The sequence below is a fragment of the Maylandia zebra genome, linkage group LG20 (assembly GCF_041146795.1).
Source record: "Maylandia zebra isolate NMK-2024a linkage group LG20, Mzebra_GT3a, whole genome shotgun sequence".
Lineage (NCBI taxonomy): Eukaryota > Metazoa > Chordata > Actinopteri > Cichliformes > Cichlidae > Maylandia > Maylandia zebra.
The window spans coordinates 30,069,237-30,096,274 of NC_135186.1; the positions used below are offsets into that span (position 1 = coordinate 30,069,237).

The window sequence follows — 27,038 nt, forward strand, 5'->3', positions numbered from 1 at the left end:
TGAAAGCATGATTTCACACCTTCACATCTTGATATAGCTGTCCTAACATGTGATAGATGCTTGTTTGTTGTAAAGCATATCCTCAGTTATTACAGAGAAAGAGTCAAGAGACACTATATGTGTGTATGCATGGGTTCGCATACATGTACGTACTGCATAGAGGCTATACCACAGTGCCAATATGTCAGTTCTATATTTAAAATAGTTGACCAGCTGTGTTGAGTCCTGTGAAGTGTGCTATAAGTGTTTTGCAGCACTTCAAATCTGTTGCCATAGAGGCTGAGTGATGATGTCAAAGTCCAGGCATTGGAATAAAACCACACCCCCTTTTCAACCGAAAAGACAAGATGGAAAATACTGTTCAGTTAGCCAGACCCAATTACACATCACCGAAAGCAAAAGAGACTCTGGTTTTAGGCACAGAACATACTTAATAACGGAGCACGCTTTGTGCACTGGCTTGTTCCTGCTTGATGGCGTACATGCAGGTATGCATGAAAAGAAGTAGAGGAGGAATTACTTCAAAGGAAAATGTAACCAATACTCTGATGCTTTAACAGGTCACACAGATAAATGTGTGTGCACAGATAGCACAAAACCTATGGCTGTCAGTAAGTAGACAAAAAAGAAGCCCGTGATGACTAAGAGCTGATTATCATTTGCTGATACTATTATACCCTGTGTCTAACCTCATGCATGAGGTCATAGGACTCTGATTGCACCACCATGACTACCTCCAACTGCTTCAGATTTCAGAACATCCAGAAGCATCATTATAAAACAGCAGTGCACCTTTGGAAGATGCACTATCTTGTTATTTGAGAGCCATCGTGTGTTGGGGTTTCTGAATAACAGACCATGACCTCAGCTGAAAACTTTCAACAACAAATGTTTTTTATGGGTACAGCTCGTTTGTCTATTAACCACACCTTGTGCTTTGGCTCAAAATGAACCAGCACTCTCATCTTAGGGACTTAAAAACAGAGTAAGAGAATGAGACCTCTCTGGGATTAAGGCTTTGAACCATCGAGCACCCCCGACAGCTGTGAACTGCCCCCCCCGACCCTCTGGATTACTCCCATCAGTTTCTGCTCTGTGTGTCAGAGCACTTAGAAGAGTTATAAATATGAGCAGCACTTGACAGAGAGTTCATGTTGCTACTGCCACACAGCCAAATTTGGCCCCTGTGTTCAATCCCTGAGGCCTCAGATGAATCAGCTAAACCAACAGTCACTAATTCCAGTCGGCCTGGATTGGTTTATTAAAGGTCTCATTGCAGTGAGTAGATGCTTTTCCACAGCCTAACCACTTTCCTTGCTCCTCTCTCGTGTGACTCAGACAGAAATACATAATCTTCCTACACCCCCCCTTAAGCTCCCCAGAAGACATCATATGCCCAAATCAGATCCACACTGTAATTAGATAGAAATACATATGGATCACACATTGAGATCCAAGAGTGGCTGATGGACGTATAATTAGTACAGATTTATGCAAATAGGTCATAAGGGAAGGGGAAAAGGCACATGGGAGTCTTGCATTTGGAAAGCGAAGCAGTTATATTTATAGTTTTAAAAAAAGCGTGAAGTGACGTTTCACTGACCTTTCAATCACCTAGCAGCCTACCTTCTCTGCCAACAAATTTGGTCTCAAAGGGTCACGATAAGTGTGAGATAAAATCAGAAAGAGGCTTTAAGGTCCATTGTTAACAGTCTTAGTGTGAGTGATAAAAGCATTTCTATCACATTAGTAAACATATGGGTTAGTGGATTAGAAGATCCCTCTTCGAAGTTTTTTTTTTCTTCTCCCCTCTCTCTCTTCGTTTTTTTAGGGAATCACAAACTCCTCCTCTTCTAAACTCTGTTACGGGTCTGGGAACTCCCTGCTGTATGTATCCTGATTAGGTGAGCAGAGAAGGCGTGGGTCTGAAGAGGGGCAGAGAGAGAGAAGCCGCAAGAAGAGCGGGGACGCCGAGAGGAGCTGACGGAGCATTAATGAGATATTGGCCGCTTAGAGTTACAGGGATGCAACTGTAGTTTTACTCCCCACTGTTTACAGGCTTCATCTACGGACTAGAAAACAAAACATTTGGCCAATTTCGCCATTCAAAACTAACTTTAGTGGATTAATTTATTGTCAAAAATGGGCTTGGTGAGATTTCTCACAAAGACGCCGGGGATAGTAGCCTTTCTCGCACGCTCATTCCTTTGTATTATCGGGCTATTACTGACTTTTTCTAAGCCTGCCTGCAAGGCTTTCAACTTGGATGTGGAGAACCCAGCTGTTTACAGCGGACCCAATGGGAGCTACTTCGGATATGCAGTTGACTTTTATTTGTCTGATTCTGGCAGGTAAGTGTGCTTAATATAGAAAACAGAAAATGTAACTGCAGAGCGTTATGTAGTAAAAAAATAAAATAAAAAAAATAACATAGTTTCCGTATAAGGTCTGAAACATTTGAGGTTTATCTGGGCAATTCAAGTTTCCCAGTTGTACGCAAATATTGCGCACAGATTGCAGTGTTCATTGAAGTATTTCGGAACTTCTGGCCAAACTTCAGCCATCTACAGCTCACCCGTTAAAGTCAGAAGTTTCCAATAGGAAACACATTTCATTTGTGGGATGTTGTTTTGGCTCGGAAAATCGGGGTTTTGTGTGTATACTCTGCTTCCTGGACGCATGCCTTGCGCACAGAGCGCACACGGTCAGTCTGCCTACAACTTACTGCAATTGAATTTATCCAGAAAATTTGATTTTTTGTTGTGTTTTCTGAAATAAAGCCCACATAACTCCAATATAAAAGACTGAAAGCTTCAGTCTTTTATATTGAGATGAAGATCAAAGATCGGAACATTCGGAAATCTTCCTCAAAGCTTAATCTCATTGTCCTACCAAATTACAAAATTAAGATGACCTTTTAATCCGCCCTTGCCTCGAAACCCCAGAACATGCTACCTCACTGCAACCTTTAGCGATCAAATCTCGGTATTAAATGCTGTGGCTGATTTTGATGCTTCCTGGTTCATCTGGGATGTGATCCCAGTGACTCTTAGCATGCAGTGACCGTCTCAGTATTCTTCCCGAGGGGTTTTTGGCATCAGTCACTTTTGGAAGTAAAACTTTGGCAGGCATGGCTGTGACCAGGACTTATACTCCAGTATTCTGTGGGGAATATAAATAAGGGGTGGGGTGGGGGATGCTCTGTCCCAGGATCATATAGTCTTTCTACCAGCTGGAATGCAGGAAAAGATAAGACATAGATTACATTAGTTCCTGACAGTTCTGCATTTGTGTTTGTTTTTTGTGTTGCTGACCATTCACTATATTTTGGTGAGTCCACTCAAACCTGTAATTGCAGTAATCATTAACAAAAGGTTATACAGCTGGAGTCAGGACTTCACTCCAATGTAATCACACTCTCTGGCTGACGATGTGTCTGCTGAACAGTTTCTCAGACCACTGTTCAAGCAGCCAGCATGCAGCGATTTGAGAACGGGCTTTGTGCCGAGTGGGCTGCGAGCATCAGCTTTAGTTTCCCTGTTTCTCCTCCCCACTTCCCTGGACGGCAGACTCTCAGACATGAACAGATTTCCTCCTCTTCTATGGCCCTGACTGTCTCTTTAAACTCCTTCTGCTATTGGTTTTTATTTCCCTGCCTGGGAAGCAGGGGTTTTAGGAGAGCTGTATGATTTAGAATGTGAAGCTTGCATGCACAGAACCCTCTCCCCCTCTCCGGCTTTCCCCTCCTTATTTCCTCCTATGCTGATGTCATTCTGCAGGCTTTTTAATTCACCCATCGCCTAAACCTTCCCCCACTGTCTAGCCTTTCTCCCCATCATAACTCCTAGTCTCATTAAGTATCAGACACTGTAGACGTCATCTTACCGATGACTTAATCTGAACTTTTTTACAGTTGAGTCGCTCTGCTCTTGGAAGCGGACGTGAGACAATGGTTTATATGTCCAGGACAAGGATATTGCTTAAATGTAGTTTCCTAAAACACACTGCCCTGTAATTTTCCTCCTGGTGATCTGTGTTCAAAAGGCAGACATCAAATAAAACGAAAGTCTGAGAGAGCACATTTAAAACCATTACTCATCGCTTTATCTGCAAACCACATTCATCTGCCACATTTCATCCACACTTTCTTAGAAGTGTACACATCAAACATTATCAGCAGTGACATGAAATGAGTTCCTATTATCTCTTGTTTTGCCATCACATCATCATCGTCCACAATTTTTGGAGCCATAAGATGTGGGGGAGTACCTGGAACCACTGTGAGGTCAGTTGAGGGTTGCACAAAGAGATTCTTCTTGTCAGGATGAACTGCTGTGAGCCTGGCTCCAACCTTTAGGTAAAATTATTGCTGCTTTTCATCCATGCAGATTGCAGATGTGGATTCAGAGACTGAGACTTTCTCCTATCAATAAAGCTGCTGTCAAGTCAACAAAGAAGTGGGCTGCTTTCACCCAGTTTGATGATCCTTGACAGCTAGTTTATATATGTGGGTCTGCCATGCCCTTTGGCATGACATAATAAAGTTAAATTTAGACATTTGTGGATGGCCCCCCATGGAAGGACGCCTGAGGATAGAACTATGTGTGACAGCTCTTGTCAGAACAGGGCAGGAAGAGCAAGAGGATATATGGTTCCCTGTTGTGTGAGCATGTTTCTCCATGTTGAGTGAAGATGGACATTTCACAGGCTTGCTGTTTTCTGTGTACATCAGTCCCCTTGTGTACCCTCCTCTACATGGACTTTGGAGGGCCTACTCTTTCCTCAACCACTTAATCACAACCACTAACTGACTGCTCTTTCACTTTCTCTGGTGTCTGGCATGGATAAGGGAGTGGATCATACCGAGATAGAAAAGGTTAAAGATCAGGAGCTGTAAACAATAACATACCTTGCCTGGAGTGTATGAGCAGAAGAGACAGGTTGATGTGTTTCAGTGATGTGTTTGGTGATATGGATTAGCTTAGCCCTGTGTCTGTCCTGGTTTGGCCGTGACAAACACATGGCAAGGTCAGCCAGTCCATGTTGGTAACTCTCCTACAGTTTAATCTCTCAAACAGTGTTAGAGTTAAACTAATATTGACACTGGACTGGCTGCTAATGCAGCAGTGTTTTTTCTGTGCCTATGCAGGGGTCGCTCTCCATATATGATCAGTCTTATTTCTGTTATTGTTTTCATTGGTGTCCTGTTCTATAGACCTGGTTCTAAATCAAACCAGTAAGTGTTTGAGCTGCAGCACAGCACAGCTTGTATATTTGGGTTGCCAAGCTTTTCTTCATCCAGGTTCTCGTTGTTACGTGCAGACAAAGGGGCCCTTTGTCTAATGGCAGAATTTGTTTACCATTTTCCACTGGAGGAGCTTTCACTGTGACTCATTTCTTTTTTTTTTTTAATTTATTAGCCTTAAAAAGCAGCTTTAATCTTCTGTTGTCAAATGTTGTTTTCACCTACTGGCCAGTAGGTGGGAAATATTCATGCAGGTTTTTGTGAAGTCAGGCGGGAATAGTTAGCGAGGTTACACTGTAGTCTCTTTCTAAGTTTTGCTGTTTTTCTTTTAGTTAAAGATACTTTTTTATACTGAGTCTCTGTGTGTTGCAGTGGAAACAGATGTCAACGTGGATGGTGATGATGGCTTTAAAGGGCCACTGGACCCCACTGTAATGTCTATTCTATTAGCAATGTCCCGAGGATGTCAGGTTTACTTTGGTTTTGGAATGGTCAGGGCTGGCCGGACTGATACTTCAGATTTAATGTCTCACTGCCAGCAAGCCTGGTTTGTTTTACCTTGAATCATGAAATGACTCACTTCTATAGTAATCTGATATGGGCTGTCCTTTATATGGCAATAAGCACATGACGCCATTGTCCTCTTGTGAAATTCAAATTGGAATCAGTTTTATTATTTAGGAATATTTAGGTAACATTTAGCCTTTCTTGCCTATGAATGTGAGCTTCTGTATATGCATGTGTGGGTGCAGCAGGGGTCAGAGGGGTGGAGAGGCAAAGTGCTCCAACAGCTGCAATCCCCCATGTTTAATACAACAGCTTCTCTATTCTGAGGTGAGAGCATTAGACCCCCTGATGTGGCCATTGTGGAGAGGTGTGAACCAGCAGCAGTAAAATCCCTGCAGAGGACTGTGAAAGAGGAAGAGACTGTGATCGTGGTTGGGGATGGGCAACAGTTTGGTATGAGCAAATGCAAAGATGAAAATCTGAGTCATTTTGGATGTTTTTCTTAGTAGCTGGGTGTTTTAAATGTCTTGCTTGCCACTTGTGAAACAACTTGACACATCGACGGTTTTAACAAAACAGCTGATGCTTTCCCCACATTCACTCTAGTGAGTTCAAACTGATTGCTGCTTGTTGAAAAGTTGGAAGGAAAGGCAATGATCGCTGAATGAACTTGTTGTCAAGTTGCTGATCCGCGTAACAGCTCCTGGTTGAGAGCTGTGAAGAGAGTCAGCTGCTGAATAGCATAAAGTATTGAAGCCTTAGCTGTTATTTCTGGTTGTGACATCTGCTTGGATGCGCACACATTTTGCCTGTGTGACAATAAACAACATTATTTGGCTACCTTAGCTAGCAGTGCCTCAATTTCCAGGCCACCTGTTGCCCGGCTATATTATCCTTCTGAGGATACAGAGGAAATGGTTTTGCTGTGATATGGGATCAGATCCTTGAGAGACTGGGCTGTTTATCTTATCATCACTGGTGGGTGCTTTTTCAGATCTTAATGACTTCTTTTCAAGTCAGTGCTGGGATCTGGAAATGTCTGTAAATTGTTAAAAAAAAAAGGACATAACTTGCTCTAGGCTTTTAGAGCTACATATAGATCTGTTCCCCGTCCTGCAACTTACAGTAACATCTGACTGTTAAGAAAAAGGTGGCCTCTGCTCAGCGTAGTAGACTCACTGTAGTCAGCACGCGCCAACCAAACACTGCTACTCTCATCATATTCAGGCTCCTGGACAGCAGGACTGACAACATGTGTGTATGTGGTGTGTGTGTGACTAGACGAGCGTCCATATGGCAGCTGTAAGGACTCAAACAGCTTCTGTCTGGCCTTGACTTTGAGAGTACTATCCTATTTGTATGGGTCCATGTGATCTGCAATAAATCATCAGACACTACTGCCTCTCATTTCTGTCATTCAGCTGATCTCACTTCTCAAGTGTCAGTCACGCTACAGTTGGAAATCATTCAGCTTTTCTTATACGTGTTCCACATTTGAACTTGATTTCGAAATTTTGTCTCTGCTCCCGCTGATCCAGGTTTCATTCAAACTGTTCATGAGAGGGACGTTTAAATCTCTTTTTTTCACTGAAGGAATGAGAGCAGCGAAGGTCATGAGCTGTCTCTGGCTTAGATCAGATCACTGCATACGAGATCCTTTTTCTGATATGGAACCACTCCAGTGTTTAACCATATCCTAATAGGTTAGTGCAAACTCTGGGGCACATGTGTTTTACTTAGGTGTTGCTAAGGTTCAAGGGACGCTGGTTCTTTTCTCCGGCCCTCTTTGTGCACAAGAACCGTAGCATTTGTTGAGCCGTGTTTATGACTGCAGATGGTGACTGCAGCCGGCACTGGAGGCTTAAAATGTGATTGTAATTTTTCCCTTTTCGAGCTTAAATCCTTTTTTTTTATTTTTTATTTTTAATAGTGTTCAAGTGACATCAGCCTTGCAGCTGGGTGGAAGACAATTAAATGTGGAATGGGGGGAAAAAATGCTGTGCTGAACAGGAGGGGGGTAACAGAGGCATTTGACTGCTGACAACTTCCCTCTGTAACCTCATCATAAAGCGTATTAGTTACGGCTACGCACTGTTGTGTCACATCAGCAAGTTCCAGCACTCTGTATCACCCTTAATTTCTCAACCCCACATAAAATAGTGGTTGCAGTCTGGCAATTATGGCGTGGTGAAATGTTTTTTTGTCGAATGTCCCCTGATTTCTGACCTTCTAATGAGACAAACCCAGTACTTGGTTACAGTGAAGCTGTTGTTTACACATTCCTTACTTGCAGCCTAAATCGTTTAAACTAGTTTAATTAATGCTTAATTGTCAGCTGGGTGGTGCGCATCATTAGTGGCTGCTGTAAGGCAGTTGGTGGGACATGAAGAAGCCGCTAATGCTTTTCATCTGCCCTGACTTTCCCATTAAAACATTGCTCAAATCTCTTTGTGTGCTGTGAAATTGGCTTGCCATTTGTTCTTAGCAGCATGACCAAATGAGCAGACCGATCGGTTTGAGATGATCACATTTGACCTTTTTATTGCCTGTCAGATGGATACTGTACTGCTGTTTTCACGGCACTACAGGAATTATTTGCCTAGTCTCCACTTTAGCCATTGAAGCATTAATACAGCCCATCTCAGGAGTATCTCTGTCCTGAACAGCTGAGAAATCTTGTGCCTGCCTCTAATTACGTGTCTTTTCTATGGGCAGAAATCTGTGCCATCAGAAACTGAATTTGAATAAGTTAAATTTGAATTTGAATTGCTCAGATTGAATCTGAATTGTAACTTGAATAAATGCTTTTGAAAACTGAATTTGAATTAGTCTAATTTGAAATTGAATTTATGGTTTGAAAATGATCATCACTAAATTGAAATTGAATTTTATATTTTGAAAATGAATTGATTTGCTTTGAAACGGCATTTTATCCTTTAAAAATTCAGCTCTCGAATACTTTCAGTTTCACTTCTCACCATTCAGTTTCAGTTCTACAATTCAATTTCAGTTCCAAAATTCAGTTTTTTGGAACTTACATCCGGTTCCGGTTCAAGCGCAGATTAATAGAACTACGTTTTACTAGCGGACCGAAAGTGTTACTGACGGGAATCTACAGCGTCTTGAGCTGAATTAAGACTTCAGAAGTCATTCGTCATGTCGAATGACCAGCGGATAAACTCTCAGGTTGGTAATAAATGTATTACATGTATAAGAACAAGCGTCATGTTAACAAAAGATAGCCGTACGGTAACTTTTATGCTTATTGTAGCTGCTAGCTAAAAACGCTAATTTAGCGTAGTTTGCCCTGAATTCAGCTTTGACAACAAATATGATCGACTGTTTCTAGTAGAATTCCAAAGTTGTTATCTTGGACCCTCTCAGAGTACCCCTCTGTATGCTTGCAGAGACCCCTACAGTAGGGAAACATGCAAAACGGTGTCCAAACCTTTGTATTTTAGCTTTATTTATGTCTTACACAGCATCCCAACTCTTTAGCTAACTTAATAACTTTAGCTAAAGTGAATAGTTAGTCTAATTCATTAGTGCAGCATTACTGGATCACCTCTGTTTGAAGTGATATAATATGATATACAACTATCACTGAAACAGCAAACTTTGTAAATAAGCAAACAACACTTCTCATTCTCTAAACGTTTGGCCACAGCTGTAGATTACACTATCAGTGCTTGTTCACTCTTAACAATAATTACATTTCTAAATTTACTTTGTGCATTTACAGGTAAACAATATCTAATATTTTATCTAAATGACTTCTTTGTCTTTGAAAAGGGTGAAGAGCCTGAGGCCGGTGACAGTCCAGTTCTACTCTAAGTACATCCTTACAGTGGCTCACAGGACAAGGCCACATTCCTGTCCTGCCAGAAGAGAAGAGAAGCTTCAGAGTCTTCATGCAGTTCAACCACACCTGTCATATTCCATATGACAGGGGTCTCAAACTCCAGTCCTCGAGGGCATGGAAAAGTTGCATGACACTGGCCCTTGAGGACTGGAGTTTGAGACCCCTGCCGTATGGTGTTTATGCTGTTTTCTACCCCACCGTTACAGCATGTCTGACTGCCTGTTCAGCATATGCAAAAATATGAGTTTAAGCATGTGATGACTAAGGCCTTCCATTATGGTGTTTGTCATCACATGTCACAGACATCTGGATGATCATTTGGAATAAACAAAAAACTAAAAACTTGTTACTTCATCTTATCTTTATTATTGTTCTTATTTTACATTGTTAGGCATTAGGTTTATTTGTAGTAGTCCTTTCCAACTTCTTTCCCTCTTCCATGTTACTGTGGCAGCTTGTCAGCATCTATTTGGGGTTGGGAGTGGAACAGAAAGTAAGGAAATCCAAAGTGCCATTAAAACCAGGAGAGGTTCTTATATTTCAGAAGAAGGGATTAATTCAAAAGACCTCAATGCCATATTTTATTTAGGAACCCTAGAGAGCACTTTGCAAAATAACACATTCTTATAATTTCACCCTCAGATGAGCCAAGCTACGACTGTCAGGGAAGGTGATGTAGGTACAGAGCATATGAGAGTGGTTAAGTTTGTCTCTTGTCTAGATGAAGGCACAAGAGGGATGGATGGCAAGGCGTAGAGATTCAGTATCTTCAGTCTTCAGTGGACACTCCATTTCTGGCACAAAACACCTGTAAAAGATGGTCGATTTAGGAGGTGACCCGACAACTTCAGCCTGTCAAACATAGTAATGGAGCAGTATGTTTAAAAAAAAAATAAAAAAAAAATCTAATTAAGTAGAATTATTATGGTAGTTAAACACAGTGATAGTTGTATATCATATTATATCACTTCAAACAGAGGTGATCCAGTAATGCTGCACTAATGAATTAGACTAACTATTCACTTTAGCTAAAGTTATTAAGTTAGCTAAAGAGTTGGGATGCTGTGTAAGACATAAATAAAGCTAAAATACAAAGGTTTGGACACCGTTTTGCATGTTTCCCTACTGTAGGGGTCTCTGCAAGCATACAGAGGGGGTACTCTGAGAGGGTCCAAGATGACAACTTTGGAATTCTACTAGAAACAGTCGATCATATTTGTTGTCAAAGCTGAATTCAGGGCAAACTATGCTAAATTAGCGTTTTTAGCTAGCAGCTACAATAAGCATAAAAGTTACCGTACGGCTATCATTTGTTAACATGACGCTTGTTCTTATACATGTAATACATTTATCACCAACCTGAGAGTTTATCCGCTGGTCATTCGACATGACGAATGACTTCTGAAGTCTTAATTCAGCTCAAGACGCTGTAGATTCCCGTCAGTAACACTTTCGGTCCGCTAGTAAAACGTAGTTCTATTAATCCGCGCTTGAACCGGAACCGGATGTAAGTTCCAAAAAACTGAATTTTGGAACTGAAATTGAATTGTAGAACTGAAACTGAATGGTGAGAAGTGAAACTGAAATTATCCGAGATGCTGAATTTTTAAAGGATAAAATGCCGTTTCAAAGCAAATCAATTCATTTTCAAAATATAAAATTCAATTTCAATTTAGTGATGATCATTTTCAAACCATAAATTCAATTTCAAATTAGACTAATTCAAATTCAATTTTCAAAAGCATTTATTCAAGTTACAATTCAGATTCAATCTGAGCAATTCAAATTCAAATTTAACTTATTCAAATTCAGTTTCTGATGGCACAGATTTCTGCCCATACTTTTCATGCCCCTACTTTTACCAAGGAATTTGATGAGTCGCACTCAGCAGACTGACGTTTGAGCCTCATTAAATGCTAATTATGCAAAAGCTCTTTCTTTTGAGCATGCAGCTATAAGATAAGGGTGGGGAAATGCCAACGAGAAGTTGACAGATCATCCAAAGATAAAGACCCATTAAATACTAATTCTTCCTGCTTTACAGTGCAGAACTTTGTGTGTGTGCGTCTTTGCACATCTGCATGTATCAGTGTAAAGTAGTCAAAAAAACTGCCTTCAACTGCCAGCTTGCTGATTAAAGCATGATGTGCTTGTTTGGTTATTTCCTGATTTTTTTTTTCCCTCCTCTCTTTGAAAAGCTGCCATGGCCAACTGTGGCTGGACTCTGTTCAGATCTGATTCAACAAAAGATGCTGGAGCTTTGTTTCCTCTGCCTTGTTATTGTGTACATGTTCCTCCAGCTGTGTCATTTATTGCATGCATGTGCTTGCAGATTAATTCTTAAATTATTTTGCCAAAAAATCATTTGCTCATCCTGGTTGTCCGAGAGCATTTGGCTGAAACAAAGGAAACTGTGCTCAATGAACTTTTCTCGCATAGGTTTGGAGGACTTGTAAGAGGCACACATGAAGTGTGTGGTCTGCTGCTGAGAAACTTCTGCTACTTCTAAACTCAGATCTGAATTTAAAGATAGCAAAAGCAAGCTCTCCATCTGTCTTATTGTGAGAATTCATAACTAGGAAATCCTGCTGTGATTTACAATACCGAACATGCAGGTCTTTGCTGCTTTACTGGGATATCCCTGAGTCTGCATATACAATCAAAAATAAAAGGGTGGGGGGACACAGGTTCTTCCTCTCCAAATTGAATTGGTTTGCTTCTTTGTTCCTCTTCCAACGGGAGTTTCTGCTCTGGATTTGGAACTGGCATTGCACATTCTTATGAGGTACAGGCTACAGTAACAGTGTGACCGTGACCTTCTCTTTGTTCTCCCACATATGTGTTTTCATAACCATAGATGCTGAGAGGATTTCAAAGCTTTGTGCTGACCATCAGTAGACCCTGCCCCACCGCTGTTAGAGGTTTTTTCTCTGTGGTTTTCTGCATCTTAGCATCTACAGTCATGTTCCAGGAGGATTAATTACAGTGGATTACACCATCCTTGGAATATTCCACCGTTTAACTGCTGTTTGACTCATACTGATTCTCCTGTCTTTTTCTGGACCCTACTGAGTAGTTACCCTTCGGGCCATGATACTAAGTTTAGCCCCAATGTAAACCTTCATGCACTATTGGTAGATCTAGGGCAGGAAAGGGTGTATTCTTCCTGTTTTTAAGCTCCCTGGACACTGTCTGGTCTCATTGGTCCCATACCTCCTCTACCCACATCAATCCCAAATACGTCTGTGATGCTTGTCAGGTCAAGTGGCTCAGGAATGAGGTAATGGCTAAACCCTTAGGCACATTATCTAGCCCCCCCCCCCAAATCTTGCCTAAGGCTTGATTGTCTCAATTTACATAGCACCCCCTTACTGCTTTTATTCTTTTATTTCTGTTTGGAACTCACCTATAACCTCACTATTCTTTCCGTGTCTACTGGTTGTGCCTCTTCACGGGTGACTTGCCTTTCTGTAGTTGTACAGTGTAGCTCCAAGGACACTGATGTTTAGTATCACAGCTGTAGAAACAAGAGAGTGACTCTACTTAGCCTGTCTGCTTTTTTGTTTTCCTTGTGAATCTGGCCCACAGGGGAGCGTGTGTGACCATGCAATTGTTTCCCCTTGTATGTGTCTTACTGTAAACAAAGGGAGTGAATGTGCCTGTCAACATTGCTGCAGCTTGCAGTGGTTGTAGGGGATTATGTAAAACAGTGCTGCAACCTGTTAGGATGTTTAAAAAAACGTGCGCCGGATCATGCTTAAAGCTGTTCAGGTGGGAGGTCTGGAATGCAGTTTTTAATTGAAGTCAGGCTGGAGATGTTTTCACACATGAACTCCCAAAAATGTTGGAAAAAATTAGGTTGGGACAGTGTCCGAAAGTTTTCCTTTCTCACATGTAGCTCACAGCAGGAGATGGCTGGCATTTAGCTGTGTTGGAAATATTCTCTTTACTTTAGGTTTGACACCTTAACCTAAAGCAAAGTACCCATGCTGTTCTCATATCGGTGCAACTTCAAATAACAGAAACATTGTATCTGTGTGGTACATTTGCACTCTCACATGCACCTCTGATTGATTAAAAAAGGGTGTAGCATATGTGTGAAATGACTTTTGAGCTACAAACCGTGGTTTGATTAAAAAAAATGTACGTTTAAAAATGCTTGGTTATCTGTTAGTCACCCACCCTGTCTGTCTTTTCTTTGCAGTGCAAGTGTGCTGGTTGGAGCCCCCAAGGCTAGAACAAAGCAGTTCAACGTTACAGAGGGAGGGTCTGTATTCTACTGTCCATGGAGCTCCAGCCAAACCGACTGCCACGCCATCAAATTTGACCTTGAAGGTAAGTCTTATGACTGATATTTACACTCTGGGCTTCATTAGCGCCAAAGAAGTTTTATGCTCTTTTCTAGCTTTGCAATTCAAAAGAAATCCTTCTCCACGGGGCCTTGATGCTGCAAATCAGTTCATCCACTCTCTGAAACTGTCACGGTCTGGCTGGCAGACCGTGGGGATGTGAGAAATGAGGACCCAAAATGCAGGACTTGGCGCTGAAGGCAGTGCGTTTATTTACAGTGGTGACAATCCAAACAACAATAAACTCCCCGTGCGATCCCAACTCCCGTTCCGTGTCTTCTCCTTTATCCCGTGCTCCGTGCTCTGTCTCCGTTCCCTGTGTACTGTCCGTGTGCTGCCTCCTGGTCGCCACAATTCCTCCTGAGGAAACACGCATACAAAAGGCAGTCGTGAGTACAAAACCTAACGGCAGACTTGCACTAACCTTGCACGATAAACTAAGACTGACGGGAAGTCACTCAACGATCCAGCGTCGAGGAGCTCTCAGCCACACTGTTTTGAAGCTCCTCTGACGAGGCTTGATCGGCGCCAGGTGTGTGTGGATTCCTGGGTGGGACCGGTCAGCTGGCAGGGCCACACCCACCAGGCCTAGAAGTGCCTGCCACGACCGCACCCTCACACACCCATAAACACCTGACAGTACACCAACACGGAAAACAGGACAGCAGACACAACCATAATAACAATAACCACAATAATAATGATAATAACTACAATAGTAGTCCAGACTGCTCACGGACCCCGAATCCCTGGAACTGGGTCCGTGACAGAAACAAACAATTTTTTTCTGCCTTCTCCCTCCCTTTATGTCAAATTTCTTCTGTTCAACCATGAGGTTTGATCAGAAGATGTGCTGTGTTTTCAGGCTCAAAGCTGGAGCTGTTTCTCACTGACATAATGCAGAGTTAGAAATGAAAGAAAAAAAGGAGCTTTTTACTTCATAGAAGGTTATTTGCACAATCCTGCCTGTTATCTGTGCAATGCAACTACACTCTCTTTTTCCTTTAACCTGTTTGTTGGGACATATTGTTTGCTCTTAAACTATTCAGTATTGTTGTTTCTCTGCCCATTTATTTGGAGGCAATCGGAGCATTTTCTTTCTGGAAAAGGAATCATTGTTTTACTCCATTGAGTGGTTGTTGGCTACATTAGTTCCTGGACTTTGGGTGTTCCTTTTTTCCTGTTTGTCTTCTCTTCAGGGATAAAAAGATAATGAGGTGTCAAAGAGTTCTTGAAGGGTACTACTTCCTTCCTCCAGATCATGTTCGTGTTGCCTGGCCTCGGGAGGTATACGGAGATAAGCAACCAATAAACAAATAGGTCGGACAAAGAAATATCCTGTTTGTATGACAGGTGAGGTAGACACTACTAGTCTTAACAAAGAGGCTCCAGTTGAGTCAAAATCAAGTAAAGTGGTTTAGAAGAACACGAGGAAGCGTGTGAGGTTGTCTTAAGAGTGGATTCATGTTTCAGTATGTTGACAGAGTGCCCACAAGCCCTGTTTTGCACAATGGATCCACGGCGAAGTGAAGAATGAGCAGGTCAAATTATAAATGATGTAGCAAAGACATACTCCTATACAAACACACAAACAGTATGACTCATACATGTAGGAGGATCCCATCACTTCTGGCTTCTTTCCTGGGAAATCCAACTTAAATTTATTCTCCCTAATTGACAAAGTGGAGAAATATTCCACTGCATGTTTCACAAGCCCCTTTCCCCCCTATTGGACGCCACTGCTTGGTACCCTTTGCTCCACTATTTTAGCACTGCTTTTCTTGCAACATAAAATGTGTCGTGCAGCCATGGATGCTGGCTAAAGGCCACGCGGAGTGATATCATGCACATTCAATGAGCCCTCACGGTCAAGGTTAGTCTCCTGGGCTGCCAGAGTCCTTCATATTTTGAAAATGCTTTGAAAGAGCAGATTAGAGTGCCAGTGCCAGCTCTCACATCTGGATCAGAGTAAAACTGCAGTGCTGTGGAGGAACGCTTAGTCCATGAACATCTGCATGCAAATATGGCTATGACAAGCAGCTGTTACATGAATGACATTTACTGCTGCAATTCATTTACTGCAGCTTTGCCTGTATTTTCTTTGCCAATCATGATAGTAAAGACTAGTGCAATAAAAAAAGACATTTAGTGATTTTTTTTTCTTTTCCCCCAATTTATTCAGTATGAATAATAAAGAAAATGGCTCTAGAGTGTCTTGTATATTCTTGAAACAAAGTGGTGTCAGAGGTCGCCTGTTTCTTGGTGTTTTTGAGCTCTGACCCAGAGGCCACAGAACCTCTTAATTAGCCTAACTAATTGGGTCAAAGTGGCCAGAGACTCCCTCCTATCCACATCCTCTGCCACTGAGATAAGAGCCTGTCTATTTGAGAGGACACATACAGGATGGGAGGCAGGGAACGAGAGAAAAGAGGAAAGGCCAAGAAACCAGAGACCAGCTCTCTTCTGTCCCCCTCTCGTCTCCTGCTGTCAGTACTCCCACAGGGGCAGCTGATGTGATGAGTGAATTTGGCCATTTGTCTTCTACCTCACTGACACACAGCAAAACACTTACACACTTAAAACGAGAGGGTCTGACCACACTAATGGCTCTCCACTCACCCACAGTTCAAAGTAGACAGTGAGTCTGTATGCACTCCAGACCTTCACTGCCCCTCTGCTCCCTGGAGAGACTGGCACCACATCACATCAGCACACCGTGCTATCAAGCCTCCCAGGGGGACTTTGGTCGGATCACATCTTGTTGTGGGTCCTTCTCTGGATTTCCCTTTATCTCCCCTGTGAATCTCCTCTATTTTCATCTTAAAGGAATTCCACATGATTACAGCTGGCTGCCTTCCGTCGCCTCACAGACAACAAAAAGAGCTTTTCATCATTCATTATAGTGACACAGAGCCATGGCTACCACATAAAGACTTTGCTAACCTTGTTTGGGTCCTTACTATGAGGTGCTTCCTTTCTGTCACCCTGCAAGATAACCTGAGCATAGTTAGACAGTATGAATTACAAGACCACCTTTTTGAATGCTACTCTTGGTTATCTTGGGAAGTTAACGCAAACCAACACAGATGTTGGTCAGTCTTAAACTTCACCTGGCCGATTAGCATTTGCCTTGACCAAACAAACCCTTCTGTTATGAAAATGTTAAAAAAAAAAAACATACCATGCAGCTAAGGCAGATTAGTTAAAGCAACAAGGAGCTGTTTGAAGTACTGGTTGGGGTTTTGCCCATGCAGCAAAAGCACTTCTTATCACTCTTTTGAACACTTGAATCATAGCAGCCTGCTGCTCGCCCATGATGAATACTGTTAGCACGAAAGCCCCAGAGATGGAGATTAAACAGAAATATATTTGGGTTATTATAAAACTATATTCTCTCTGCTTACTGCTTGGGTGATGGGAGGCATCACTCCCTGGAAACAGATGGGAGAAGGGGCTGTGCAGTTGAGGAGCCTTGTGGTGAGATAGTGAAAGAAAAATGAATAGGAAAATAGTGATAATGTTGAAACTGACAACAGAGAAGGGGAGAGTGAAGTGGGTGCCTAAATAGAGATGAGTGAGGAGCTGCTGTGAGGAAGTGAGGCCAGAGTGTGTTTTCCTTGGACCCCAGCCCCTTTGCTGTTTCCACAAAGACATGGTGCAGGCCTTCATCCTCAGCTCCAGGCTGCCTAGTTGGCTTGAAAGAAAGACTAGAGGAAGACAGGCATGGACAGAGTGAATATAATACACAATTCCTTCCTCACATCCACATGGGTCTTGATCTTTCCCGGTATCTCCCAGTTCTGTCTGACAGACACTAGCTCTGTTCTTTAGAAAGACACCTGTGGTTGCAGAAGTCTGAGTGAATGGGGATTATGAGTGAAGGACTCGTGGAATGGCTGATCTTATACGCACTTCCCCTTACAGATGTCAGCTCCTACACTCATATGAGCGGTATGTGTCTTCCTTGCATAATCAATTAGTTCAGATTTCGTTCTTTATTGCAGCACAGATGTAGCATCTGTTTTCCAATAAAGTTGTGTTTAAACTGGACTCCCCAGACCATCTGTCGCATCACCTGCTGCTGTCAGAGCACTAAAGTGGGAGATCAGTGATACTGTCCAGGTGGTCAAACAGGGCAAAGGGTCAGCAGGGTTAAGCCACACCAGTCCAGTCCAAACCTGGCAAAAGCTAACACAACTACTATCTGTAGAACAGTGGCCTAGTAGGAAATAACATTCTTTTCAAGTCTAACCATCTCTGTATGAAGAAAGTGTAACATAATGCATGTTGTCTGCCAGTTTTTACAGATGTTTCCAAGAATCTGGAAGGGAGGGGCAGGCAGCGTTATGATGCTTGAGGTCCAGCTGAAGGAATGCATGTGTTATCATGCTGCTATAACTCAAATTCTTTTCTCTCTCTCTTCCTTTATTTCCCCAGGGGATCGCAATGTCTTGCTCAATGACACAAATTACCAAGCTGATTTCAAATCCCACCAATGGTTTGGTGCCACTGTCCGGTCTCATGGTGACACAATTCTGGTAAGGTAGCCTTCAAAGAGATGCATTTAAAATGATAGAATCTTCCTTAAGGGATGAAAACCTCAGCTGTTGCTTTCTGCTGTTAAGATCAGGAATTTCAGACTAGCCTGATATACGACTGTGAGAAACTTTTTACTTGAGTGATGACTCACTCTCTTGGCTGGGTGATTGCACATATCCTGTGTTAGTTAGAAGTTAGGAGAAGTGGCTAGATTATTGCCCATTAAGTTGTTGTCATTCAGGTCCACTTTTCACCCCTAGTCTCAACTCACTGTACTCACAGCCACACACATACACCATGTGACATCAAAGTTTAGCTGCCTGTTGTTTGGTCTGATTGTACGGCTTGTGACCTGGGTTGAGTTACATGGTTACCCCCACACAAGACACTCCACTGACCTCAGCTTGAGACCCATTCTGAGTTCAACGGGGGGGGGGGGTTCACAACTGGAAAAACATCTCCCACCTAATGGCTCACCCTGTTCATCAACACACTGTTAATCCTCCACTTTTCTTACTTGTCATTCCCACTCCTGTGAACTGCAGGCTTGTGCCCCACTTTACTCATGGAGAACTAAGGAGGATATTCCCCATTCTGATGCTACAGGAAGCTGCTACCTCTCTGTCGAAAACTTCACCAACTTTGTGGAGTATGCTCCTTGTCGTACAGGTAATCATCACCTCTCTTCAAATCTTATCGGCATGGATGCTTTAATATATCAGGATAACACCAATGGTTGTTTCCTGGATGGTTTCTGGATATCATTTGTTGATGCTTCACTTATTCTGACAGTAAGTCCTTCATGATACACCGCTCCTTTTGTCCTTCAGAAATCAGTGGTCCATCAGGACAAGGTTACTGCCAGGGAGGATTCAGTGCCGAATTTACAAAGGTAAATGTACATTTTCTGTCAGTGAACCAACACGGGTTTCTTGAATAGTTGTATTTTTTCCCACTGAGGTAATTCACAGGTGTTATTTTTCTTTTAGGATGGCAAAGTGGTGCTGGGAGGACCAGGCAGTTATTTCTGGCAAGGTATGTAGGACCTGCATCAATCAAAAGTCAAAAACAAAAAACACACACGCACACACAGAAATCTCAGTATGTCCTTCCAAGTTTCTTTCTTATCATTATCTTATCGTATTTTAGGTCAAGTGATCTCTGCAGCTAAGGAGGACATTATCAGAGCATACTATCCAGGCTATTTTATTCAGGCGGTGAGTGGCCAGATCCAGACCAAACAGGCCCATTCTTTGAAAGATGACAGCTATCAAGGTAAGCTAATTAAAACTTTATAAATTTTGCTAAATCACATGTCGTCATGTACCTGCCACGAAAGCTAATTTTTCTGTTTCCTACAGGCTACTCTGTTGCAGCTGGGGAATTTAGTGGTGATGGGGTAGAAGGTAAGTCAACAAATCAGGTAGCAGACACTGCCAGCATTAGGTGAGGTTGACAAATAGTGAAACACTTAAAGACATTTACAGAGCAACATGAATGTTATAGTTGTAGTAAGATAAACATAAATCATTTACAATATTTTACATAATTATTGAGCTGGAAATGTCTTTAGTAAATTCTGTTATCCTCTGACTGGGCTTTAACCGTATTTTTCCCACTTTAAATCTTTGCTTTGTCTCACAGATTTTGTTGCTGGGGTTCCAAAAGGACACATGCTTTATGGTTCGGTAAGATCGCTTAATCATCACTCTCATTTTGGCTTTCATTTAAGCGCTTTTAGAATGGGAAGCCTGGGATTTATACTTGGGAATGATACAAGAAAGAAAACAACTTTAGCGATATTGTCACAGTGGGGATTATTTTTGCAGTGAATTCCTTTCCATGGATCGTGCTTATATTAGACCCTATAAAAGTTCCCCATATGTGCTTGCTGTGTTGCAGGTGTCTATTCTGAACGGTACAGATCTGACAAACATGACTGAGTACACTGGAGAGCAGGTGAGTCCAAAAACTCCCACCTGAGCCAACTACAGAAAGTTCTGTAATGCTCCACTTCCTCTGTGTTTTTATTGCTCAGCTCCCCATGAGAGCTCTTAATTTGCTGATTCATAGTAAGCATAAATAATTTCCTCTACTGCAAACCACAATAGAGACAAAAATCTAGCAAACACAATACTGCAAATCTCAGTTCTTGGGGGGGAAAGTGCAGTCGCAATTTGTGCAAATGGTTCTAGGAATAGAAAAGCAATCAACTTATTTCAACACTGGTGATTGACTCAGCTGAACAAATATAATCACAAGCGAATTTGCATACACTACGGCGAGACTGCTTTTGCAGTGCTTTGTAGACTGAAAATCGTGACAGAAACTGAACGAGAAATGGAACCGACAGGCCTTCACTGGACCCAACCTGTAAAACCCATCAAGCCTTTGTGATTTCTTGAGTCTTTATGATTTTTTTTTGTTCTAGTAACAGAGAAAACACGCCTGAAGTTTAGTTTAACAGTGTGAGGGTTTGGGATTTTGGACTGCTTAAATTGTAATCATGTCTTCTGTTGTTGTGATGTTTAAAGTCATGGAAACACCTTTTCTTTTTTCTTTTTTTTTTAATAGATGGGCTCATATTTTGGGTATGCAGTGGCCACAACTGACATTAACAGTGATGGGTGAGTAGTAGCTGTCTGTCTTTCTTTATTTTATTTTTCAGTGCATCTTTCTTTTTCTTTTTTGTGATGTTCCTGTTTTGTCTGCAGGATGGTTGACCTGCTGGTGGGAGCTCCCATGCTCATGGTCCGAAGCTCTCATGGACGCCTGGAAGAGATGGGCCAAGTCTACGTTTATCTCCAGCGTAGCCCCTTGAAACTAGAGTCCCGCCTACCTCTAACAGGCACTCAGGTGTTTGGGAGATTTGGCAGCACCATTGCACCCTTGGGAGATCTGAACTTGGATGGTTTCAATGGTAAGAATAGGGAATTATAATATGGTAGGACAGAAATTGGTAATGTGGGGAAATGATATATAAGGCGACAATTTAAAAGAAAGAAATTTAGTAACAATCTATTATGATGCTACTTTTTTCTCATTACACTTTGAGAATGCTTGTATGCTTTGTTATAATATCGAAGATTACGCTATAACACAATGACGCTCTGTAGAAATGTGCTTGCTTGAACCACTTATGGTCTCTAAAGAATGAAGCCGAATAGCTTTGGTGACTTCAACAATATTTATAGCCTACAATACATTTCACTTTATGAATGAACCAAACTAGAAGACTAATAATGCTAAACCTAAAGACTGTTATGGATGGTAACTAAGTGTTTAGCTTAAAAGATAAAACAGTTATTGGTTATGAACTTTAAGTGTTGCTGCTTATGTCACAATGTAAGGCATATAGTCAATAAATGATATAGTATATACAATGATGAGTATGTTAAGTGATCTTGGTATAAGAGGATGAACATGAGAGCTTATCAGCTAGGATTCAGTTTTAGCTTTAATCACAGAAATGGACCGGAAGTTTCATTCCTACATAACTGGGGATTATGTAGATCACACAGAGCATCATCACATAGGTTGACTTCTAAATACCCCTGTGTCCTTATGTCAAAGAAAAAAAGTTTTGCTTCTTTGTGCAATTTCAAAACATTAGCAACACTTTGTAGAGCAAGGAAACCTACATACTGTAGGCTATTTAAGTAAATCATGCATATTAATTTTGTAGTGAAAAACAGCTGAAACTGTAAATAAAGTGCTCTGGGATTTTAGTTTCTTTCTCTAAATCTCAACGGTAATATAAGTTAATTTTTCCCCCTGCAAGATGTGGCTATCAGCTGTCCATTTGGAGGAGAAGATCAGCAGGGACTGGTTTATATTTACAATGGATACTCAGAAGGACTCAGACAAAAGCCATCTCAGGTGATTAGGGGGCAGTGGGCTGCAGGGACTATTCCTGCTAGCTTTGGATTTGCTCTCAGAGGTGCTAAGGACCTGGACATGAACGGATACCCAGGTAAGTGAGGATGAAATTTGTAATGAGCATCATTAACGGTTTATTTATTTATTTTTTGTGTGTGTTTAATTTATCTTTCTTAATTTCCTCAGATCTCATTGTTGGAGCTTTTGGTATTAATAAGGCTATTCTATATAGGTATGTTTTATTTTTATGTATGTTTTTGCTTGATCGAAAAGTCAAATTCCAAAATTAAGTCTGGGGGAAAAAGCATGGCTGTGTTCGTCTGCCTGGTGTGCCAAGATAAATGTTTGGTCACTCTACAGATATAGTGTAAGAACAAAACAAAAGGAAAGACATAGAAATAGAGTTTCCAAAATCTGAAGCTAATCTATGAAGCACTTAAAGTGGAAACTGTAATATCTGATGACTGTGTCTTCAATCAGCATTCTTGTTGTTGCCTACAGATCCCGGCCGATAGTCAACACCAGTGCCTCGCTGACAGTTTCCCCCACCATGATTAATCCTGAGGAGAAGAACTGCATTCTCACCACTGGAAACTCCAGCATTCCCGTTTCCTGGTGAGTATTCAGACGGTCCAGAATTACAGAACACTCTGTTTCCTGCAGCTCTTCACTTTTGGTATTTATTTGACCCAACTGCAGAGACATGGGCTTCCCCATTTCCCCCATGCATAAACATTTCTATCATAATAGGAAGTTTTGATAAAGAATATCCTTTACACAGTGATGGTATTCTGAGGACTGCTCTTATCTGACCTATTTTCAGAGTGTCTTCATATAACACACTTTATTTTGTGGAGTGGAGAGAGAAAAAAAATTGAATAGAAGCATTGTTTGCAGTTTTCAGCCTGATCTAACTGTGCAAAGTATCCAGCTCCAAAAAAAAAGAAAAACCCTAGAGGAAGGAGACCACGGTAGCTTGCTGCTCGACACGGTTGACACTGTGCTCCTGTTTCAGCTTCCCCCCCTTCTCTACATGCTGATCCATAAAGGAAACTGTTGTATACACATATGTCTTGATTGTGCTACGTTGCCTGGTGATGGGGAGATTTTGGTGATCGGGGGGAGGAGAGCAGAGGAAATAATGGGAGGGGAGGGGCTGGAAGGTTTTTGCAGTTGCTTTGAATGAGATATTGTTTGGTGGTGGAACACAGCTGGGAAACATCAGGACACGTAGACTCCCGTGAGCGTGCGCACACAGTTGTGCCGAAAAGGGCAGACACAGGAGCATTCATATGAAGTTACTGCTACTCTTCAAAAGGAGGCTTTGCACTTTCTCTGTCTTTTGCTCTCATTTTTCACCTCTCTTCCTGTTACTTTGCTTTTTTTCGGTAAAGCCCATCCATCTTTCTTTTCTCTTTTGCATTATTTTTTTTTCTGTGACTCTTTCAAGGGGTTACTAGTGATAGGGGTTGGGGGTTTTGGGGTTGCAGACTTGGACAGCGGCGGCATGTTGTGTGGCTGATGTCATGGGAGAGAGCTACAGGCTTATATAGACAGCCACTCACTGGTCAGCACTGAAACCTGAGTCGTTGCTCAATTTCACCCTTCTTAACTCTGCTATTTCTTTGTGTGTGGGGAGGGCTGCGGGTGGAAAGCGGAGACACACTGATTTATCAGCCTGGCCCGCAAAAGTAGTTTTATGCCAGCCTATCTCCAAACATGTGTGGTTTTTGTCATAATATTCACTGAAAGCTCAGTGTGCTCCACGCCTTGTAATGTGAACCATGTAATGAGCTGACACACACAAAAAAAGTCACCCATGAGAAAAGGCGAGAGAACAAGGGAGGGCATCTGAGGTGTCTTATGTGTACAGTATTTACACAGAGTCTCTGCCATTAATGGATATGCTTCTCTCATCATGTCCTTGTCCTTTCTTCCCAAAACAGTGTCAACCTGAGTTTCTGCATATCTGCTGATGGGAAACACCTTCCAAAGAACTTAGGTGAGCCAATTTTCCACATCTGCATTTTATTACAAACTGTCAAATAGCCACCAGTGGTAATGTTTTAAATCCATAACAGTCTGTAGGTTAAAGTGTTTTGGCAGCTAATGCAGATTTTCAGACTTTGTTATGACAAAAAGGGAGTGCAGCATGCCAAATGTCCTTTGTGATCCACCTTGAGTGATCTAACCTCTTCTGTCCTCAACATTTTTCCTCGTTACCTCTTAGTTATCATCTCTTATTAGTCCCCCTCAGTACACAACAGCTCTATGTGCCATTGACTATGTTGTGTGTATTTCAGAGTATTTACGGAGGTCCTTTTCAGACCTGTCACTTTGTGACTCTAGAACATTCATCACACCATGAATGGTCATTTGTGTGTGTTATGCGTTCCAGATTTCCAGGTGGAGGTGCAGCTTGATAGTCATAAGCACAAGCAGAAAGGTGCAGTGAAGAGGGCTCTGTTCTTGGATTCCCAGCAGCCTTTGCTCCCGATGACTGTGAGGCTGAACCACGGACAGCAAGTGTGCCAGCATAAAAGAATCTACCTAAGAGTAAGTCCTCTCTTTCTCTAACAAAAAATGACATTTAAGCCTGTGCAATGCTTATATGCAGTTTTTCAATAATGATTCTAAGTGAAGTGTAACTAATAGCTGTAGTCATTTTATAGTTGTGTTTCTGTGTCACTTTTGAACAGCCAAATTGCACGGTGGTATGACACAAAATGTGTTTTTCTCACTGTAGGATGAGAAGGAGTTCAGAGATAAACTCTCCTCTATTTATGTGGCCTTGAACTTCAGCTTGGACCCAAAAGCTGCAGCTGACTCCCACGGCCTGCGGCCCATCCTCAACTATCAGACCACACACGTAATTGAGCAAAAGGTAATTTGACGTGAACTACACTTCTATCAGCTAGGTTAATTAACCCGGGTATCTACAGAGCTGTTTAAATTATTATATAGTAAGTTCACTAATAATCTGCATGTGCGACTGAGATTCCTTCAACTCATTCTCTCTGATCTCTCGATTGCACTTTCCGCCATCATTCAGTAATCACTGGCCAACTCCTTACTGACTCTTCCGTTCATGATGAAAGTGTGAATCTTTTCTTTGTCGGCTGGGAAGAGATCCAGGGTGTCTGGAAAGTTGTTTTCAAAATGAAAATGTGAGACACATGTACAGTGGCGTGTTTCCTTGTCCCAGCAGGAGTAGCTCTTGGCCTGCTTAGCTACTGAGGTGAGTGTTTTCAGAGCTGCAGGCACAGAAGGATGGTCAATATTTCAGGGAGGGGCACGGACAGAATGTTGGCCCCTCTGGTTGAAGTGTCTCAGCATTTCTACATGAAGGCATCTTTTCAGCTGTGGCACAGCACGCACCATATGTTTAATTCAGCAACAGCCACCAGATTGGAGCATTAGGGGAATAGCAATCAGTCTAGTTTGATCTCCATCTCTTTCTTTTTCGTTCTCTACCCTTGTGTGTTTCTCTTTTTTCCTTTTGGACCTTGTCACTGCTGTTTTTCTTTCCTAAATATCAAAGCTTTTGGGCCTCCAACAGATGTGGTCTACTGCTGTACCAAGACCTTGAGACAAGCCTGAGAGAAAGAATTAGCCATAAACCTGAATCCGTTCTTTGAATGTATAAAAGCAGAGTAGGAGTGGTGTCAGACTGCCAACAAATTTAATTAATTTTGCTTTACTCTGTATGAATATAACGGTATACAAACAGAGTATGGTGACTATTATACCACAGCCTTGGCCTAGAATAGATACATGATGCCCTCTTGATTTCCACACATGCTTTGAGAATGTGTGGAAGGCGATATAACAGTTCATAGACTCTGCCAAGTTCGTACTCTCTCAAAGCTGGAGTGCGAATGAAAGGCAGCTTTTGCGCCGAGCGCAGTCTCACTCTCTCACCCTAACATTTTCCACATGTATCTGTGAAGATTTGTGGCATTATGATGGATCTATTAATTGCTATCGCATCGCTCGTCTTGCACATAGCATGCATTTGTATGCATGCCAGTAAAGATTCAAGTTGCAGCCACCTTTGGAGAACTTGGAACCGGCTGAAATTGTGAATCAATGCCCTCCTTGTTCTTAAAACAAAGTCGTCTGACCAATTGAATATGATTTTGATGAATGTGCTCCAGTCATATTGCCAAGGTTGTGTTTTGTTTTTGCCAAATGATACTTGGACTCATTATGTCACATGCTGATGTCAGTGTTGATGTTGTTTAAGTACAGTAATGGTGGTACGAATGTTGTTTTCCTGCCCCAAACAGACATATGAGCTGGGGTGCACATGCGGCCAAGTTAGCATGGTGGTTACCATGGTGTGCATAATTAGAGCTCCTAGATGGTGTAATGACAAGGGGGGTTCTTGGCTCTCTTTAATCTTCTTCTCTATTTCTATTTATTGTCTTTATCATCATGAACATCATCACACTGTCATAGTCGCGGCGAGATGCAATTTAGCAATCCACAGGGCTTTCCCTGCCACACGTTCAGCGGTCATCCACTTATCCGGCAGTGTTTCTGCTCCTTTCTTGTCTTTCCCTCCACTGTAATCTCTGAACCATCCCTCCTGCTGTCAGGTCACCAGAGATATCTTATGTCTCAGCAAGTTCCTTTAGGCTGTAGGCTTCTCCCT

At 41.9% G+C, this 27,038-nt stretch overlaps 1 protein-coding gene across 1 annotated transcript in view; it reads left to right on the forward strand.

The window, feature by feature from the left end:
• The first annotated feature begins 1,887 nt into the window (after positions 1–1,887).
• itga5 (integrin, alpha 5 (fibronectin receptor, alpha polypeptide)) overlaps positions 1,888–27,038 on the forward strand; it is a 36,278-nt gene continuing 11,127 nt past the window's right edge. The window contains exons 1-18 of the mRNA XM_004560405.6: positions 1,888–2,351; positions 13,819–13,949; positions 18,401–18,501; positions 19,048–19,171; positions 19,333–19,394; positions 19,492–19,537; positions 19,652–19,777; positions 19,864–19,908; positions 20,147–20,190; positions 20,405–20,461; positions 21,077–21,129; positions 21,217–21,422; positions 22,284–22,475; positions 22,568–22,613; positions 22,883–22,996; positions 24,328–24,383; positions 24,780–24,937; positions 25,128–25,265. Coding sequence (XP_004560462.2) covers positions 2,143–2,351; positions 13,819–13,949; positions 18,401–18,501; positions 19,048–19,171; positions 19,333–19,394; positions 19,492–19,537; positions 19,652–19,777; positions 19,864–19,908; positions 20,147–20,190; positions 20,405–20,461; positions 21,077–21,129; positions 21,217–21,422; positions 22,284–22,475; positions 22,568–22,613; positions 22,883–22,996; positions 24,328–24,383; positions 24,780–24,937; positions 25,128–25,265 — 1,908 coding nt within the window. The 5' untranslated portion in view covers positions 1,888–2,142. The remainder of the gene's footprint in view (positions 2,352–13,818; positions 13,950–18,400; positions 18,502–19,047; positions 19,172–19,332; positions 19,395–19,491; positions 19,538–19,651; positions 19,778–19,863; positions 19,909–20,146; positions 20,191–20,404; positions 20,462–21,076; positions 21,130–21,216; positions 21,423–22,283; positions 22,476–22,567; positions 22,614–22,882; positions 22,997–24,327; positions 24,384–24,779; positions 24,938–25,127; positions 25,266–27,038) is intronic.